Source organism: Protopterus annectens, chromosome 3.part1 (assembly GCF_019279795.1).
Source record: "Protopterus annectens isolate FY-2018-M chromosome 3.part1, PAN1.0, whole genome shotgun sequence".
NCBI lineage: Eukaryota > Metazoa > Chordata > Ceratodontiformes > Protopteridae > Protopterus > Protopterus annectens.
In genome coordinates, this window is record NC_056732.1 from 364,804,738 (window position 1) to 364,823,543 (window position 18,806).

At 42.7% G+C, this 18,806-nt stretch overlaps 1 protein-coding gene across 2 annotated transcripts in view; it reads left to right on the plus strand.

The window, feature by feature from the left end:
- The first annotated feature begins 4,726 nt into the window (after positions 1-4,726).
- RPP40 (ribonuclease P/MRP subunit p40) overlaps positions 4,727-18,806 on the plus strand; it is a 431,856-nt gene continuing 417,776 nt past the window's right edge. The window contains exon 1 of one of the 2 annotated variants that reach the window (XM_044066823.1): positions 4,727-4,996. In XM_044066823.1, coding sequence (XP_043922758.1) covers positions 4,880-4,996 — 117 coding nt within the window. In that variant the 5' untranslated portion in view covers positions 4,727-4,879. The remainder of the gene's footprint in view (positions 4,997-18,806) is intronic. The other variant, XM_044066824.1, reaches the window with a different exon arrangement.

Here is an 18,806-nt window from a genome sequence, read left to right on the forward strand (position 1 = left end):
AGATGAGCTCCCCAGGCCGACTCCGAGGCATCTGTCGTTAATATCTGACATGCCTCTGGCTGGGTCACAGAGAGTCCCTTGTTTAGGTGACATTCCTGAGCCCACCACAGAAATTCTTTTTGTATGCAAGGGAGAATCTGAATGACAGTGTCCAAATCGTGGCTGTGTTGAGTCCACACGCTTTTGAGATACCATTGTAACTTCCTCATATGCAGTGTGGCATTGGGAAGCACTAGAATACAAGATGCCATGAACCCTAAGGCTTGAAGGACTGTCTTTGCAGTCAGCCTGGACATTACTGAAAGCTGTTGGAAGTATTGATGAAGATGTCTTTGTTTGTCCAGGGTAAGAAATGCCATCTGGGTCGCTGTATTCAGTCTCACACCCAGAAAACACATCTCTTGTGAGGGTACTAGACTGGACTTTATTTCGTTCACAGAATACCCTGGGCATCTTAAAACTGTCATTACATAGTGAAGATGTTGAAGAAGTTCTTGCTTGCCTTGAGCCAGAAACAAACAGTCGTCCAGATAAGGATAAATTTGAATTCCTTGTAGTCTGAAAAAAGCAATTACTGGAGCCAGGACTTTTGTGAATACCCTGCAGTAGACAAGCCAAAGGGCAATGCAGAGAACTGACAATGCAAATTCCCATTCAAATCCCAGGAACGTCCTGGAACTGGGCCCGATAGGAATGTGAAGATAGGCCTCTATGAGCCTTGCCCAGCATAGGCAGCAACTGCTGCAACGTTAACATCTTGAACTTTGGAATTTCCAAAAAGGTGTTTAGAATGGACAAACCCAGAATTGGTCTCCAAGTATTTACTTCCTTTGGCACTAAGAAAAGACCGGAATAAAACCCTGTGCCTCCTTCAGCAGAAGGTACTTCCTGTATTGCCCTCCACTGAAGCAGAGAAGAAATTTTTTTTTTTTTTTTTCCCATGCTTCCAGTCTTTGCTGATGAGGCACATCTGGCATACCTTCGAAAGGAGAGAAAGTGTGGAAATAAAATTTGTAGCCTCGATTTACAATGTCCAATACCCATTTGTCTTGGGTAACCAAATGCCAATACTTTGAAAAGTTCCAGTTTTCCTCCTAGAGGAGCTGCCAGCATGGCAGAATCCGCAGCTGAAGACGAGGTCATTGAGTTTGTTTCGAAAGTACTGATCCCTGCCCCCCCCAGCAGAAGGGGTAAAAGAACCCAAAGTTCTAGGAGTAGCAGGGCCCTGAGAGGAAGCTCTACCCCTACCTCGTGAGACCTGCCCCTAGACTGATAATCTGAAGAGGGAAAAGACCACCCTTTAGTAGGCCAATTCCTACTGAACTTAGGGGGCTGAACCTGTAAACAATCCTTAACTGTCTGCATAGACTTAGCTGTTTCCTCCATTTTTTCAAAACTGATTCAACCGGAGGGCCAAAAGAACATCAGACTGCAAAGGAGCATCCATAAGCCGAGCCTTAACATGCTCTGACAATGTCCGAACTTTCAACCAGGCATGCCTGCGAAGAACTGAACTAGTAGCAGCCACCCTGGAAGAAGCCTGTAAAGCATCAAAACCATATTGCAAAGAATGCTTACCAACTTGTTCTGAAACATGCACTAAATCCAGAAGCTCTGTACATTCAATACCTTCAGATAAAGCATCAACTTTACAATTCAAGTGGCCCAGCAAATAATTTAGACAATGTAAAGCTCTCATAGCTAAAGTGGAAGAGGTATACAACTTCTTACCCCACCAATCCAGAGCTTCAATACCTTCAGATAAAGCATCAACTTTACAATTCAAGTGGCCCAGCAAATAATTTAGACAATGTAAAGCTCTCATAGCTAAAGTGGAAGAGGTATACAACTTCTTACCCCACCAATCCAGAGCTCTAGCATCCTTGACCAAAGGAACTGGATTCTTAACCACAGCAGCCCTGACACCCTTGGGGCCTTGAGTAATGGTGTCTGGGTCAGCCCTAGGACCCTTGTATAAATACTAGTGAGCTTCCGGTACCCTGCAGTATCTATCTGGTTTAGCAGGGGCAGGAGGCAAAGAGTCAGGGTTAAGAGAAGCCTCAGAAAAAACAACCTGAACAACATCCAATACAGGGGGAATAGCCAAAGGCCTATGCTGAAGCAAAAACAAGAATTCTCTAAGCCTTTTACGAGAATCAGAATAATCCTGGCCTTCCCATTTAAAATGCTCCCTCATGGAATGCAAGGTTTCAGAAAAAGAAAAATCTTCAGGAGGGGACGCAGAGGGAGGAGAATCCTCAGCCTCTGAATCAGAGTAGGGAGGGAAATCCTGGAGCTCTTCCACAGAAGAATCAGAGTCATTGGAAGACTGATCCAGACCCTCTATCCCTGGCTCTACCCAGGGCCTTTTCTCAGGGGGAGGCATAGAACCCCTAATTAAAGTAATCAAATCCTCCGCCAAATTTAACATGTGCTTTCTAGGAGCTGAAACTCGTGGACAGACACCAGCAGGGGCAGATTTAGATTTAGAAAGGCTTTTACTATGATAAGGGGGAGGCCTAGAAACTCTGTGAGGGGAGGGAACCACCGACACATGAGAAGCCCCTTCAGCCTGGCCTACGACAGGAGAAGCCACTTCTTGAAGTAGCAAAGGCTCCCCTGGAGGCTCCGCTAAACTGTCAGAAGGAGCCGGCGAAGTAGTCGGTGGCTCTACCGAACCGGCGTCCGCAATGGACTCATCTTGTTTGGACCGCAAAGGAATACTCTTTGCATTTTTTAGCCGAACTGGGCGGAGAATCCGACTGCATGTTATAATTGCACCGTCCACCAAACACTAGCCTAGCACAGTCCAAGCGACGTTTAATAGTGCGCATATCAAAGGCAGCACAAAAGCGACACCCAACAACGCCGTGCTCAGGCCCTAAACAAGGAATACAGAGTAAATGGTAATCCCTATGAGGAATCTGTTTCCCACAAGAAATACAGTTATTAACTTTTTCAGACATCCGGTAATACTGAGGCAAGAAAAAGACAAAAGTGTCCCCAACGGGGTACTCAGCCCAGCATGGTCTCCGGTCTGAAACTCGAAAACCGACAATTCCAGAAAGCCGAACGGCACTTGCAAACACTGCTTCTGCTTAGGACCACACGGCAAGAAAGACTGAGGGTATGGCGTCGGTCATGCGCATTTGTACTGGCACATACTGATGTCAGCCTCGAGCGCCATGACCGACGCCAGATTCTAGCCCTTTGGTATTCGGGCCGATGGTGGACAGCGGAATACCCATGTGTCAGGACTGCAGCAATGGTAGACGAAGAACATCTGGGTAGGGTCCAATGTTTGAAGGTTCCCAATGTCTCTGTTAATGAATTCCATGATGATGCACTCCATAGCCTTGCAGACCAGGCTAGTCAGGCTTATAGGGCAATAGTTCCCGGGGTCCGTTGTGGCTCCACCTTTGTGGAGTGGGATAACTGTTGCTGTGCACCACTCTATGGGTACATAGTCTGCAGAGATGCTGAGTTTGAGCAGTGTGTTTAGGTGAGGGATTAGTTCATTTTGGAGCTCGTGTAAGACACAGCCTGGGACACCATCTGGCCCCATTGAAGCTGTATTTTTGGCTTTGGATAGATAGGGCTGTTTTAACCTGTGTGTCAGTGATTGCCGGGGAATTACATTCTTCTGGTATGGTTATGGGCCCTTTAGGGGGTGAGAGGGGGGCGAAGTTTGCACTAAACCTGTCTGCCAGAATATTGGCAATATCAATAGGTTCAGTGTATTTTACGCCATTCTGCACTAACTCAGAGCAGATCTGAGAGTTTCCACTTAGGTTCTTGACATAGCTAAAAAACGCTTTGTGGTTATCTTTGGAGTCCGTGGCAAGTTTTCTTTCGAAGCTAGCCTTGTATAGGGCAAACTCCACTAACAATGAAAGTGGCTTTCAGCAATTTTACTTCAATGCTTCAGCACTCACTGAAAGAATGCTTGAACAGCTGTCAAGGACTCTCTCATAAGTGAAATGCGAAGCTTACTTATTTCTACCATTCTCTTTGAATTTGGCATTTTTTTGCACCAAAAGCAAACCAAATAGATTGCAAATGTGAGGAATTTACTTAAAATAGAAAGCATCAAGATTTGAACTATATGAGAAGCAAGAAGGAATGAGTGTGGAGAACAAACATACTTGTGAAGTTCATGCACTACATTACGGAGCACACGATCCCGTGTAAAAAGGTTATGCCAGATGTGATTTTGATTGAAAAAGATCCTAAACCCGACTACAGGACCCATTACACATTAGCACCTATGCAGTGTGAAAAATACATCTCTAGCACCCTGCACACATCTTTACATTCCAGAACATTTTCTGAAAACTTAAAAAGCGTAACGAGGAACACTTGAAAGGTATGGCTAGAACTGCCTCGCTGTTTAAACTTTTCCTCGACTAAAACCCGGCCAAACCCAATAAATTACCTAAGAAATTATCACAGAGGAGGAAAACCGTTAAGCCAAGTTGTTTAATTGTACAAACAAAGTGATTTCTTTCCAGAGAGGAAAACTGTGTCTGGAAATGTGTTTAGGGAGTAGTTATCCTTTAACGCAAATTCAGCGGTGGGAACAGAAAAGATTTATTTTCAGCAAACTATAAACACTTTTAATACTGACAGTAGACAGCGCCACGCGGCACAAAGACTTAACAAAGCAGTTCATTTTCCCTGCTGTGTTACCTTTACCACGGGGTGTTCCAGGACAGGAAATGACGTAACTACAAAATCATTCGCTTGATTAGCGGGTTAGTTAATGTCCTGTCAGTCGAGTTCCTTGTTTACTACAGATGATGAGTTCAACGTGGTTATAGTGTTGTGTTATCTCACCTAACTTTCAATAGTAGTGGAGACGTTTACATTTTCAAACGTGATGTGGGAAACCTTAAAGAAATGCCCCAGGCATTTGTTAGTATGTGAAAAGTCTAGCTTTAAGAGCACAAATTCACGACATTCGATTCATGTGCAGCAGCACTACTTCAATTATAGAGTGAGTATAGCAGAATGCGTGTAAATGATTTATGCTGGAATTGTACAGTTTATTCTATTGTCAGTTTAAATTTCAGTACATGTCAAACAGTCATTTTGAATTTAATGAGGTTTCTGTTTACTGGAATGACCATTTTGATGCACTGCTCACTGCTGAAATTTTGGTGTCTTGCTTGTTGATCGGGATTCATCCTTAGATCTTGAAGAAGCTGTTTTTTTAAATCGACTTATTGATGGGTGTTCCAAGGTAAAAGCTTCCCATAGCTATGCACTGAATTCCCTTTCAGACAGAAGGAGGCGCATATACGATTTAATAGTTTCTGTGTAAGGTAGATTTAAAAAAAGTTTTGGGTTACTAGAATATAGTGACTTGCTGCCCAGAAGAATGTCAAACTAGTAGTGATATCATTTTTCCTTTATTACAGAGATTAATTAAACTGCAAATATAAGTGCTTGCTTCAGTGTATGGAGTTCATACAATCTGTAGAATTGCCACTGGGCTTCATGTGCCTTCTCACAACTTGGTTGTAGTTTGGAATCAGCCTGTGTTCTTTGTGCTTCTGAGCTGAGTAGGTGAAGAATTCAAACATTTGCACTTTTTACTTGTGAAGTACATTTTGGGGTTGTGTATACATGTATGTTGTATTCTTATTTCTTTATTTATATTTGTTGACTGGGAGTGTCCGACTGGACGTAGGTCCATTTTCAGTGGAGGCCTGGGGAGAAAATCTCCACAGTTAAAATAAACAGACAGTAGTTACATTGGCTTACATAGCATTTAACCATTTACATAGCAATTACCTACAACATATTTACAGATGAAGAGCATAGTACATAAGTAGACAACTAAAATCTTTATCTGTGAAGTACATAACAATTAACAAATGTTACAATAAGAAGTTTCTGCTGTATAATATGTACTAGGCTTATATGAGCATCTGAGCTTGCTATAATCAAGGTAGTTAGTGGAGTGGAAAGAAAGGTAGTGGTTGGATGGTGTGGGTGATATTAGAGTGGGAATTGCAAGGGCATAGCCAGCATGTTTTTAGGTGCACTTTTAGTAAAATTTTGAAGTGGGTGCATGATGGTATGGAGGTAATTGTGGGTGGGAGGGAGTTCCATAATTTGGCTATGGTGCAAGAGAATAGTGCTTTACCAGCAGAGTTATTGGCTTTAGTGTTCTGCAAGTGACTTTTGTTGCTAGATCTTAGTGGTCTGGTGGTGCGATAGGGTTGGAGTAGATTCTGGAGGGGTGGGACATTTAGTGGATGGTTTACTAGTTTGTGGGCGAGTGAGAGTTGATACCATTGAAGGAGGTGAAGGGAGTTCAAGCCAGCCCAGTTCAGCAAGTGAGAGAGAGTGGTGGCGATGGTAGGATGCCCCTGTGGCGAATTTGGCGATTTTGTTGTAGCAGATCTCTAGCTTGTTTAGATCGCATTGCATTAGGTTGATATATATTGGAGAGGCGTAAAGTAGGGTGGAGATAAGGTGGGAATTTGCTATTGAAATCTTTGCTGCTTTGGTGAGAAGTTGCTTATTTCTGTATAACGCTTCTAGTTTTTTGTGGACTTTTTTTATGGTCATGGATATGTGAATGTCAAATTTTAGTTTATTGTCTATTTCCACTCCTAGCAATTTGGTGTGTTCAGTTGGGTATATAGTGGTGGTGTCTTTTGCTGTGATGTTAAAGTGAGAGTTGTTTTGAGTATGTTTGGTGGGTTGGAAGATGAGTAGTTTAGTTTTGTTTGGGATGAGTATTAATTGGGCATCAGATAACCAAGTTTCAACAGAGGAAAAGGCTTCCTGTGTGACTTTTTGCAGTTTGGGTAGGGACTGGGCTGAGCAGATGATGGTGAAGTCATCTGCGCATTGTATGAGTGTGCCATATTTGGTGGCAGAGGCTAGATTATTGGTAAAAACAGAGAAGAGTAGGGGTCCAAAGATGTATCCTTGGGGAACCCCTATGGAGACAGGTAGTTGGGGTCATTCTGACATACAACGGATTGTTGGCGGTCAGACAGGTAACTCTGAAACCAGTTAGTGACTGATTGTGAGAAGGATAGGTTATTGAGGACAGAGATAAGTTGTTTTGTGGGACCATGTAAAATGCTTAGGTCTAGGAAAGTAGCAGAGGAGAGAGAGCCATTGTTTTTATGCTGAAGGATAGTGTTAGTAAAGGAGAGTAAGGCAGTGGTGGTGCTATGGTTTGGTCGGAAACCATGCTGAGTATTGGAAAGGAGGTTGTTGGAAAGGAGGTAGTCTGAGACCTGAGAGTGTATGCATCTCTCTAGTATTTTGGAGAGTGGAGAGAGAATAGCTTTGGGGCGGCAATTGGTTAGTTCTGTGGAGGGTCTGCCTTTGTGGAGGGGAATTATATGTGATACTTTCCACAGTGTGGTAACGTATTCTTATCAGACTAAACCAGCAGAGAGTTGCAGTGGGTTCCGGAACTTGAATGTTTGGCGTATCCTGTGCCTTTGAAAAGTATTTACTTATTTTGTGAGGCTATAAGAATCAGATATATCAGTACTTGCCGAGTTTTGACTGCATTCATTGTGTGTGCTTACATTATGGAAAAAAAACAGCTTTTTGCCCATTGAGAATATGCCTGTATTCCACATTGGGTAACAGAATTTATATACTGCTGGTTCAGGTTGGCATGTACAGTGGTCCCCATGCTTTCATATATGTTAATGGTGTGAGAAATGGATTTCTGCTGTTATGCATTGTAGAAGCTGTACTGCATGATTATGCATACTTTTAACACCAAGACTCCCAATAGATTTACGTGTGGAGAATTCTCTTAACAGGCTGGAAAAAAAAAATTGTTTTACAAATCTCCATTTAAGGCAGGTCCTGATAGTGTTTATAAAACAGTATACCTTCTCATTCAGAATCCTGCATTGTTACTATAGTATTCAATAACAATGATTTGCACCAGCCTTTGTAACAGCTGTTTTTTTACGCCATTTATTGTTGTTAGGAATTGATAACTTCTACCACATCAGATTTCATACCCGAGATGTCGTGTTCATTTTCCAGTTCCTATTATGGCCAGTTATTTTTTAACTTTCACTACCAATCTGGCATATTGGGCGGCCACAGTGGTGCAGCAGTTAGCGTTGCTGCCTCACAGCAAGAGGTTCTCCGGTTCGATCTTCGGCTGAGTTGCCTTCTGTGCGGCGTCTGTATGTCCTCCCTGTGGTCGTGTGGGTTTCCTTCCACATCCCAGAGACATGCTGTAGGTGGATTGGACACTCTAAATTGGCCCTAGGTGTGAGTGCATATGTGTACCTTCTGTGGAAGGTTGGGTGCCGGGCTGGCAACTCACTCTAAAACTCCACTGCCAATCATGAGCGGACAGGTGATCCGCTGTGGTGACCCCTAACCGGGAAAAGCCGAAAGAAGAAGAAAGAAGACTACCAAGCTGGCATATTATGAGAAGATTTGCTAAAAGGACTGTCTCACTGAGAAGCCACATTATGCTGGATGCTATTCTTTGATGCTTTTCTGCTGAGATAAGTTCCTACCTTCTCTCTGCATCGTCCAAAAAGCTTTCTAAAAAGGCACTCATTGTTTTTCTTCAGTCTAGTACATTTCTTTTTCCTAGCAGTATTTTGGTTAATTTAATATCTGTGGCCGATTGATAAACGAGTAGAAACTTGGAGTTTGGAGACATCTGACTCTGTGCCTAGGGTAAGTTATCTCATAATCCGTGGAATTGGAGGTTAAACATCGGCCATTTTCTGCCTCTCTACTTATGGGTTCTGTTGTTTGTTCCCAGTTCAGCAGCCTTGATTTATTCTACACAGTGTGTCACAAGAAGAGTTTGCAAAGTATTCCACAGACTATGTAAAGAACGACTACCTTAACATTTGAACTTGGTGTATGTAATTTTTTAGTGAAATTATTACCATACTTGGCTCTGGGACTGAAACAGTCTTCCATTGTGGACCTTCCTCCTCATTTAATAAAATAGTTTTGCATATTTAGCTTGATGTGGGGCTTCCTGTAGCTGTTTGTGTTGGCAGCAGAGTTTTTGTCAGTCTGACTGCAGTGTGGACTATGCATATTCAGAGAATGCAATAAAAAGCATGTCCGTAAATGATCTTGTCCTGAGCATATTATCTTGAGTTTGTAAGAGAGTTCTGGCTGAAAAAATAGAACAGCTTTGTCAGGTTATATATACATGGTAAACAGAGCTATTATAAAGGTAAATATCCAGTAGTATATTATATAGAGATGGGCTGAACATTATATTAATTGTACAGTACAGTATGCAGGTTTTTTTCAACACACAATATACGCCCATATTAAGTATGTCTATAATTCACAACTGTTCTCAGGTGATTGGAAAGAAGTGGGGCTTGTTCTATTTTTCAAAACAGGGATGAGGAAATTTAAAAACTGCTGTCCTGCAGGTGTGTTTTCGTTCCTGTTCAAGGTATTTAAAATACTAGTTTCTAATTTCACAGCAATTAAATAACTGTATGGGAATGGCTAATTTATTGGAGAATATGCAATGGGCAAATGATGAAGAAAACATATATTTTTTATCTTGCCATGATTTACTACACCTCCCAAAGCTACCTTCAGAAAAATAAGTACTCATTCCTAATTTTATTTTGTTTTTACTCTTGTCTGCCCTCATGGGGGCAGACATGGTGATTCCTTTGGAAAGCTAAATCTGTCCTATAATGCAGACTGTGAGGAGAAATAGCCCTACCATTTGTTGTCAGACTAGACTTCCATTCACTTACAATGGAACTCCTGAAAAAAAATGCCAAGTTTGAGAGTCTGCAGCTCATGTGTCATTGACTGGTATGAGCTGAGTTTTACAAATGTTGTTCCTACTGATGTACTACACATTCACTGAAAGAAACTTGCAAAAGTGTCAACAAATTACTGAGATAAAAAGATTTTTCACAAGGAGCAGTTTTGCAAGTTTCAGTTCCTGGCCAGGTTACTCCTCCCATCTCCCCTCCTTCAATGGGCTACAGTCTCACATTTCCAGCTTTGCTAGATTCAACTATTTAGTCAGCTTCGCATGACAATAGAAATAAAAAAAAAATAGCCTGGTGTGCCACTAAAACTGTTCCCTTGTATGTCCCTTCACTTCTGAATAGCAATTCCCAAGAATAAAAAAAAAAAAAAAAAGCAAACTCATCAGTCCATAGTTTAGGCTAGTCTATCCATTTTTTAAAATATGCACGGTAAAATATTCAACCTGTAAAGCATTTTGGCTGCTGACATGGTTATCTTTACATAGTTATTCTCTTATAGTATAACCTGAACTTATGGTATTTAATGATAAATTTTACAACAGTTCTCAGTTTCTTAACAATGATCTCCCAAGCCTCTGATGTGACCTAATACTTTCTTACTGTTGCTTTATGTAGTTTGTCTTAGTTGTATATTTGTAGTGTGTTTCTCATCCTCTCAGCAACAGACTCCTGGAGAAGCATATACTTGTATAGAAAGAGTACCAGCAGCTGTAGCAGTGATACCACACTCCAAAGCAATGGACTCAAACATAGTACTGACAAACACAAGGGAATGTATATGTCTGAATCAAGCAGTGATGAAATTGCTAGGGACTTCACTGAGCAAAATTGTACTCTTAATTTCTCCATTTGATAATGCATAACATTCGCACCACACTTACAAAGGCACATCTCCACCTTCCACAAACACAACAACCCACACCCACACAACTGCTACGGTTTCTCCCTTCAGTTATTGCAAGCCAAGAACAACACTATTTAATAAGGATACCTACCAGACAAGTCTGTATAGCGCACTTGGTCTACCTGCATTATTGCAGGTCGGCCCCCCCCCCCCCTCCAGCAACTGCAACATTGCCAGATAAAACCACTGCTATGGTCCGGTTTCTCCCTACCATTATTGCAAGCCAAGAATAACACTTTTTAATAAGGATACCTACCAGACAAGTCTGCATAGCACACTTGGTCTACCTGCATCATCGCAGCTCGGTCCCCCCCAGGAACTGCAACATTGCCTGATAAAACCACTGCTACGGTGCGGTTTCTCCCTACCGTTATTGCAAGCCAAGAATAACACTTTTTAATAAGGATACCTACCAGACAAGTCTGCATAGCACACTTGGTCTACCTGCATCATCGCAGCTCGCCCCCCCAGCAACTGCAACATTGCCAGATAAAACCACTGCTACGGTGCGGTTTCTCCCTACAGTTGTTGCAAGCCAAGAATCACACTTTTTAATAAAGATACCTACTAGACAAGTCTGCATAGCGCATCATCGCAGCTTGCCCCCCCCCCCCCCCCCCAGCAACTGCAACATTGCCAGATAAAACCACTGCTACGGTCCGGTTTCTCCCTACAGTTATTGCAAGCCAAGAATAACACTTTAAGATACCTACCAGACAAGTCTGCATAGGTGGCTGGATATTTACAGTTCTTGTTATTAGCAGATGTGGTCCTTAACAGTTATGTTTTAAACATTGTGACTGGCTATTTACATTTCCTTTTACAGCACATTTGTTACTTTTACTAATTATTTTTTAAACATTGTTTTGGCCGGCATGCACACCTGCAAGGCCCCCCCCCCAGGCAACTATAGCTTTGTCTATTGCCACTGGGTGTCATAATTTAACAATATACTTGCTGTATCTTGTCCCAAATAGATCTGCCTCCACACTGAATACTTGTAAAGTAAGGCAAGTACCATTTACTTGGTGTATATTGTCCCAGATAGATTTACCTTCCTTTGTATTACTTGCACACCAAGGCCTTAAAGTAGTGTTTCTGCAACTAACTGCTTACACTCCTAATTTCCTGCTTCGACCTCTACACTTACACTTACATTACAGCTCCAAGGCTTCCACTTCTTATGCTGATTACTTTCCTTTGCAGTCTTCTGTGAGGGGGCGGGACAGATCTCTACCGGCTTTTTCTGGTTATACCTTCCCCCATTTTGTATCTCCCTCCTCTAACTCCTCCCCCATGCACATTAACTAGTCTATATTAGTGGGTCTCCTTGAGCGGCACCCTTTTGCAAGTTGTCTTTTGGCCTGCTTGTGGTGAGGAAGCTTCCCCAGACCTTTTTCAGTGTGACTGCATCAGTATAAGTAAATTAAACTAGTACAATAGAGCCAAACAGACACATTTGGTGTAAACAGAAACAAGTGGAATGATACATTTGGTGTACAAAGAAAAGAAACAAGTAAGCCCATTGATATAATTGGAGTTAGTGTTAGCTCTGCTGTGCTCGGGCTCACTCCGCTCCCTTCCCTGCTTCCTATTTCCACCCGCCCCCACTAGTGCTACATTTCAACTGAACTTAGCCACGCCCATCATGCTAACCACCAATCTCTGAATCTGCCCCACCCCTGTACCCATTTCCTTCTCTTCCACTGTTCCATATCCTGTAAAGCAGTCTTCCATCTAACTACCTTAGAATCACAAACACCTCTCATCATCCACCACACCCACCCCATCCCAAGCAGATCTCTCACTCATGACCACACCACGCCCAAACTACCCAAATCCACCCCACCCCATCCCAAGCAGATCTCTCACTCATGACCACACCACGCCCAAACTACCCAAACCCACATACATACACCTCTTACTATTGCTCCTAGGTGTATCCACACTCCCACTGCTAACTTTTATCACCAACCACCAAAAACAACTTAATTTTATCCATATACCAAGTAAAACTACTTCCACTGACATTATTACAACACACCCTTTTACTCAACTAGTCCCACATCACTACCAAACCTTCTTTATTCACCACTATGCACAAAGATCACAGCCATCACACTACCAGTCTCAAACAGCTATAAAGAACTTTAAGACCTAAACAACCTACTCAAACTCTATTTTTACCTCAGAACCTAACTCATTAGCTGCGGTGATATACACCCAAACCCAGGCCCAGAAAGTCTCGGAGCCCCAACCCGAATGATACCCTACTCCACCGAGACAAATCCACGCTCCTCATTTTAAATTTAAATGTTAAGTATACTAAACATAAGTCCACGACCTTCATGCACTACACTCCTTTTATCAACCTGAGATAGTCATACTAACAGAGACTTGGCTTAAACCAGGCAACCACAACAATGAAATCACTCCACCAGGTTACAATATAATTCGTAGTGATAGAATAGGTAAAAAAAAAAGGGGGGGGGGTGTTGCTGTAGTGTATAAATCTCACATCATCCTTGAGAAAGTAGACATAACAACCCTAGACCTCATAAAGTTGAACACACTCTAAGAAAACTAAAACTTAATGATAATAAACGCATCAACATCATAGGGTGCTACATCCCTCCAGGCAACAATATCACCATTACAGAAAAACTCCTAGAATGGATATCTAACTCCCTCCCCAGGAAAACATAGTATTAGGAGACCTTAATACTGACTGGCAAAACTGTTCCATTCATAAGCCACTCTCCCATATTAACCTACATGGCCTAACCCAACTCATCACTTCCCCCCACAAGAACAGACAAGAGAACCAAACATCAATCCACTCTAGATTGGATAGTCTTATCCCACCCATCACTGATATCCCTAGCAGGGTGTCTACCAGACACCAAGTAGTTACCAAGCCACATTCTTACTCTGATCAAAATCACCACAACTGACCCAAATATCTACATGCCTAATTAGAAACAAAAAACACTTTAACTGCTTCAACTTTATAAACAACCTAAAAATGTGCAACTGGCCCCCCTTAAAAACCTATCTCTTGATGAAGCTGTACTATATTTCAACACTACCTTCTTAAACACCCTTAATCATCATGCCCCCTCCAGAACAACAAGAATTAAAACTAAATATGCCCCCTAGTTAGCCCCAGACACAAAATCCCTCCTCAAAAAAAGAAACAAGGCCTGGACCAACTACCTAAACAGTAAACCCCAATTGAACAAACAAATATATGTTTAACTACATAAAAAAGCCAAAAAACTCACCAAAACAGACAAAACATCTTGCTACCAAAAGTTTCAGGATAAGCACAGGAACAACCCACAAAAATTTTGGGCAGCAATTAACTCTATTCTACAACCAGATAAAACTACCCCAACCCCAAAAATAGATGATAACCAAGAAGACATCCTCACACAATTTAATAAATACTTTATGGAAACCATCCAGACCTTTACAAACAACCAACCCTATGACAACATCCCCATCCCTGCAAATCCACCCCACACCCCCAACTAACAATTGCCTCAAGTTCAGCTTCCACCCAGAACCAACCAAATCCATTGAAAAACTACTCTGCAAGCTCAAACCAACGTCTCTAGCTGCAGGTAAATTACCCGCTGAATACCTCCACCTGGCTGCAGAAGCCATATCATATCCTGTCTCCATCCTAATTAACAGGTCCATCTCCGAGTGCATAGTACCCAAGCTATGGAAAATATCACATATCATCCCTCTACATAAAGGGGAACCTCCCTGGAACTCAGTAACTACCGCCCTATAGCCATACTACCCCCTTTATCTAACATTTTAGAGAGGGTAATACACAAGCAACTAATGAAATATTTCCTAGAAAATAATCTAAAAGCAACACAACAACATGGCTTTAGACCCGTCCATAGCACCTCCACCGCACTAAGAGAATTCACCAACATTGTCAATACTCACAGAAACAATGGACTCCTTGTATCTGCCACCTTCCTTGACTTGTCCAATGCATTCAATATGGTTAACCACAATAAACTCCTTCTTTCACTAGCACCTCTAAACCTTACCACCCCTGCCATCTCCTGGTTCAAAAACTACCTAGACGGAAGGAAACAAGCTGTTATGTGGAAAAAAAACAGCTCTCCCCCCTCCCTACCAGTCTCTGTAGGAGTACTCCAAGGCTCCATCATGAAGTAAACTCCTCGTTGGTCAGATCCGACCATAAGCTAATCACCCTAGGTATCCACATCCCGCCCTTGCCCCTCATTAAGGAAACCACAGTAAAAAAATTCTCCAATGCCAAATTCATGCTTCTTAAGACAGAAGTGAATGCACAGACATTAACATACTTGGATATTTCCTTAACCAAAACAGGGTTAGGGTTTTCATCCAAAATGCACCGCAAAGACACTTTTTCCAATGCTTACCTACATTTTAAAAGTGGCCACCCATTTTATCAGAAAAAGAACCTTGTTAAGGGACAATTGGTCAGGGTAAGCAGGATGACTTCCAAAGACGATGAATTTTTGGTTGAGAGTAAGAAAGTTATGGATATGTTTGAGGAAAGGGGTTACCCGCAAGATTTAATGCAGGAAGTTTTTGAGGGTGTTTTTCAAGGGAGAAAAGGTAGATTGGCACCCATTTTGGGGATGGGCATTGAATTGTTAAGAGATAATGATGAGGTGACTTACCAAACCAACAATTGGGAACAAGCATTTGTTTTAGATTACACAGGAGACTCCAAGGTTATTAAAGAACTTGTTTCTAGGGAATGGAACAGATTTGTGGAAATTTCAGATCTGAATCTAGGGGGTCAACAGCCCCTGAAATGTATTTATCGGACAGATTTAAACTTCAAACAATTATTTGAATTCGATGGATCTTGTAATAAGGAAGGAAGTTCACAGAAGAAGGGCACTTTCAAATGTGGTGCCTGTTCATAGTGTTCTCACATAGTCAGTACAAGCGAAATACACATATTGGCCAGGGACAGGCACATTTTTAGTAACGGTTATGCCAACTGTAACACCCAAGGGGTGGTTTATATTGTCACTTGTAATCAATGTGCATCCTTTTACGTTGGGAAAACTGAAAAGAGATTGAGAAATCGAATGTATGAACGCTTCTATGAAATTAAAAAACAAAACAGTAAAAATGCATTGTTTCGTCACACCATTGACTGTCCACAGGCCACTTTTTTCTTCTTTGTATTGGACATTGTTCCTAAGAACATTACGGGTGGTATGTGGGAAGCCAGATTGGAATACAGGGAACATAAGAAACTAAGAGTAATGCTACTCAACGCCAGAAGTCAAACCTCAACATGCATGCACTCGAAACTCTCCTTAGCATGGAGAACATCGATATCTGTGCAGTAACAGAAACCTGGTTCAGGGCTCCCGAGAGCACCCCAGCACTACCAGGTTATACCTCATACCATGCTTTTCGGCCCCAAAACTTGGACCGAACCACAAAAGGAGGGGGAGTATCTATTCAAAGAAACCCACACCTCCAGGTTGGTGGCAAAGCACGAAGCATCAGAGACTATCCATGTGCAACTAACAGTGGGTAAAACTGCCTTCCAGTTTATAGCCTGCTACAGACCACCCTCTCAAACCCAGGAACCCCACTCGGCCTTCCTGAGAACACTGGAAAATATGAAGGTCTCTCCAAACACCATTATATTGGGCGACTTCAACTACCCAAACATGGACTGGGAGCATTACTCTAGCTCCAACACCCTAGCCCAAAGGTTCCTAGAATTTATAAACACAAATGCTATGGAACAACGTGTTACCACTCCCACAAGAGGGGAAAACATACTGGACCTGATCATCACCAACATGGGGACTCTATGCTCCAGACCAGAAGTGTATCCCTCACTGGTAAGATCAGACCATAAACTAATCTCACTGGATATTCACATCCTGACCCCACCCCCTGCCCAGAAAACCACAGTGAAAAACTTCTCTAAAGCAAATTTCACACTACTCAAAACTGAGGTGGAATCCTTCAAAGCCCCCGGGCCTGTGGAAAATACGGCCCAGACCGCAGAATCCTTTATAAACGCATTCTATGAACACCTTCAGGAATGCATGGATCATGCGATCCCAAATAAAACCAAGACCCAATCCTCCAAAGGCAGACGTCCTGTCTGGTGGACCCCAGCCATAAACAAACTATACAATAGAAGGAGGAAGCTACTAAATGATAGAGCAAAATCCCAAAAAGGGAAGGCATCACTGATCAGTATTAGCAAAAAACTACGGGGGCACACAAAATTGTCTAAGGCCAGCTTCGAGAGAAAAATTGCACAGGACACTAAGGGTAATCACAAGGCTTTCTTTAGTTATGTTAGGAACCTGGGTGGTAATTCCCAGATATGCTCAGAAATAGTCCAAAATGACAAAAAATACACCGAACCCACAGACATTGCCAACATCCTAGCTGACAGGTTCAGCGCAAACTCCCCACCAAAAGGGCAAATATCTATCCCAGCAGAGTGCTGCCCCCCTGACATCTCAGATGCTCAGGTAAGAGCCGCCCTCTCCAAAGCAAAAAACACAGCATCAATGGGACCAGATGGTGTCCCGGGCTGCGTCCTACATGAACTCCAAGAAGAGCTAAACCCAAACATAAAACTACTGTTCAATCTCAGCCTTACTACAGGATATGTGCCCAAAGAGTGGCGTACAGCAACAGTGGTCCCTCTCCATAAAGGTGGTGGCCTTACTACAGGATATGTGCCCAAAGAGTGGCGTACAGCAACAGTGGTCCCTCTCCATAAAGGTGGTGCCTCAACGGATCCTGGAAACTATCGCCCCATAAGCCTGACTAGCTTGGTCTGCAAAGCTATGGAAAGGATCATCATGGACCTCATAAATAAAGATATTGGGGACCTACAAACACTGGATCCTACCCAGTTCGGCTTTGTTAAGGGCAGATCCTGCCTCTTAAACCTGGTTGATTTCTTTGAAACAGTCACCAAGGCCATTGACGAGGGGAAGGTGGTCCACACAGCCTACCTGGACCTCGCAAAAGCCTTCGATACAATACCCCACTCGGGCATTATAGATAAGCTCAACAGCTTAAATATAACCCCCTATGTCACTAGATGGATTGCAAACTGGCTCAAGGACAGAACCCACATGGTTAGAATTGCTGGAGCCATGTCAGACTCCAAACCAGTTACAAGTGGTGTCCCACAAGGCTCAGTCCTGGGACCTCACTTGTTTGGTATATATTTCTCGGAGGTACAGGCCAACACAGAAGGACTGTGGCTGGCCAAGTTCGCAGATGACTGCAAATTGGGCGCCATAATCGACTCTCCAGCTGACACAAGCATCCTCCAAAAGGGCCTCATAGAAACAGACAACTGGTGCCAGAGCCATGGCCTCAAGCTAAATGCCAAAAAGTGTATAGTCATCCCCTTTGGCAAAAACAAAGTGCCCACAAATTACCACATAGGTGGTAATCCATTAAGTACAGAAGAAGTAATTAGGGACCTGGGGACCCAAGTTGATAGCAATCTCTCATTTGACAACCACGTGGCCAAAGTGGTTAGAAAAACATTTTATATAGCCCACCTAATCATGAAGGGATTCACATCTAGATCAGGGGAGGTCATCATGCCTCTTTACTCATCCCTCATCAGGCCCATAATTGAGTACAATGCTCCTTTTGGGATGTACCTTACCAGACACCTGCAGCAACTGGAAAGAACCCAAAAGTACCTCACCAAGAGGATCAAAGGGCTCAAACAGATGCCATATGCTGCCCGGTTAAAGAAACTCCAGCTCTACTCAGTGGCATACCGCCTGTTCAGAGGCGATCTGTGCCTGACGTATAAAGCCATGTCCAACCCGGAATTAATGGACATGCTGCACCTCAGAAAATCCAAATCCCATCGAGCTACCCGCTCGAGACTTGAACCTCAGCACTGAAATAAATAGGACATGCTGGAGGGACAGATTCATAACCCAGAGGCTCCCTTCACTCTGGAATAAAATCCCAGTCCAGGTTATGCAGAGTCCCTCATTGACTCTCTTCAAGAGGAATCTTGATGAGTGGATGGGAGATCGTAGGTTTACCCCGGGTATCACTTCTGTGTCACTGTT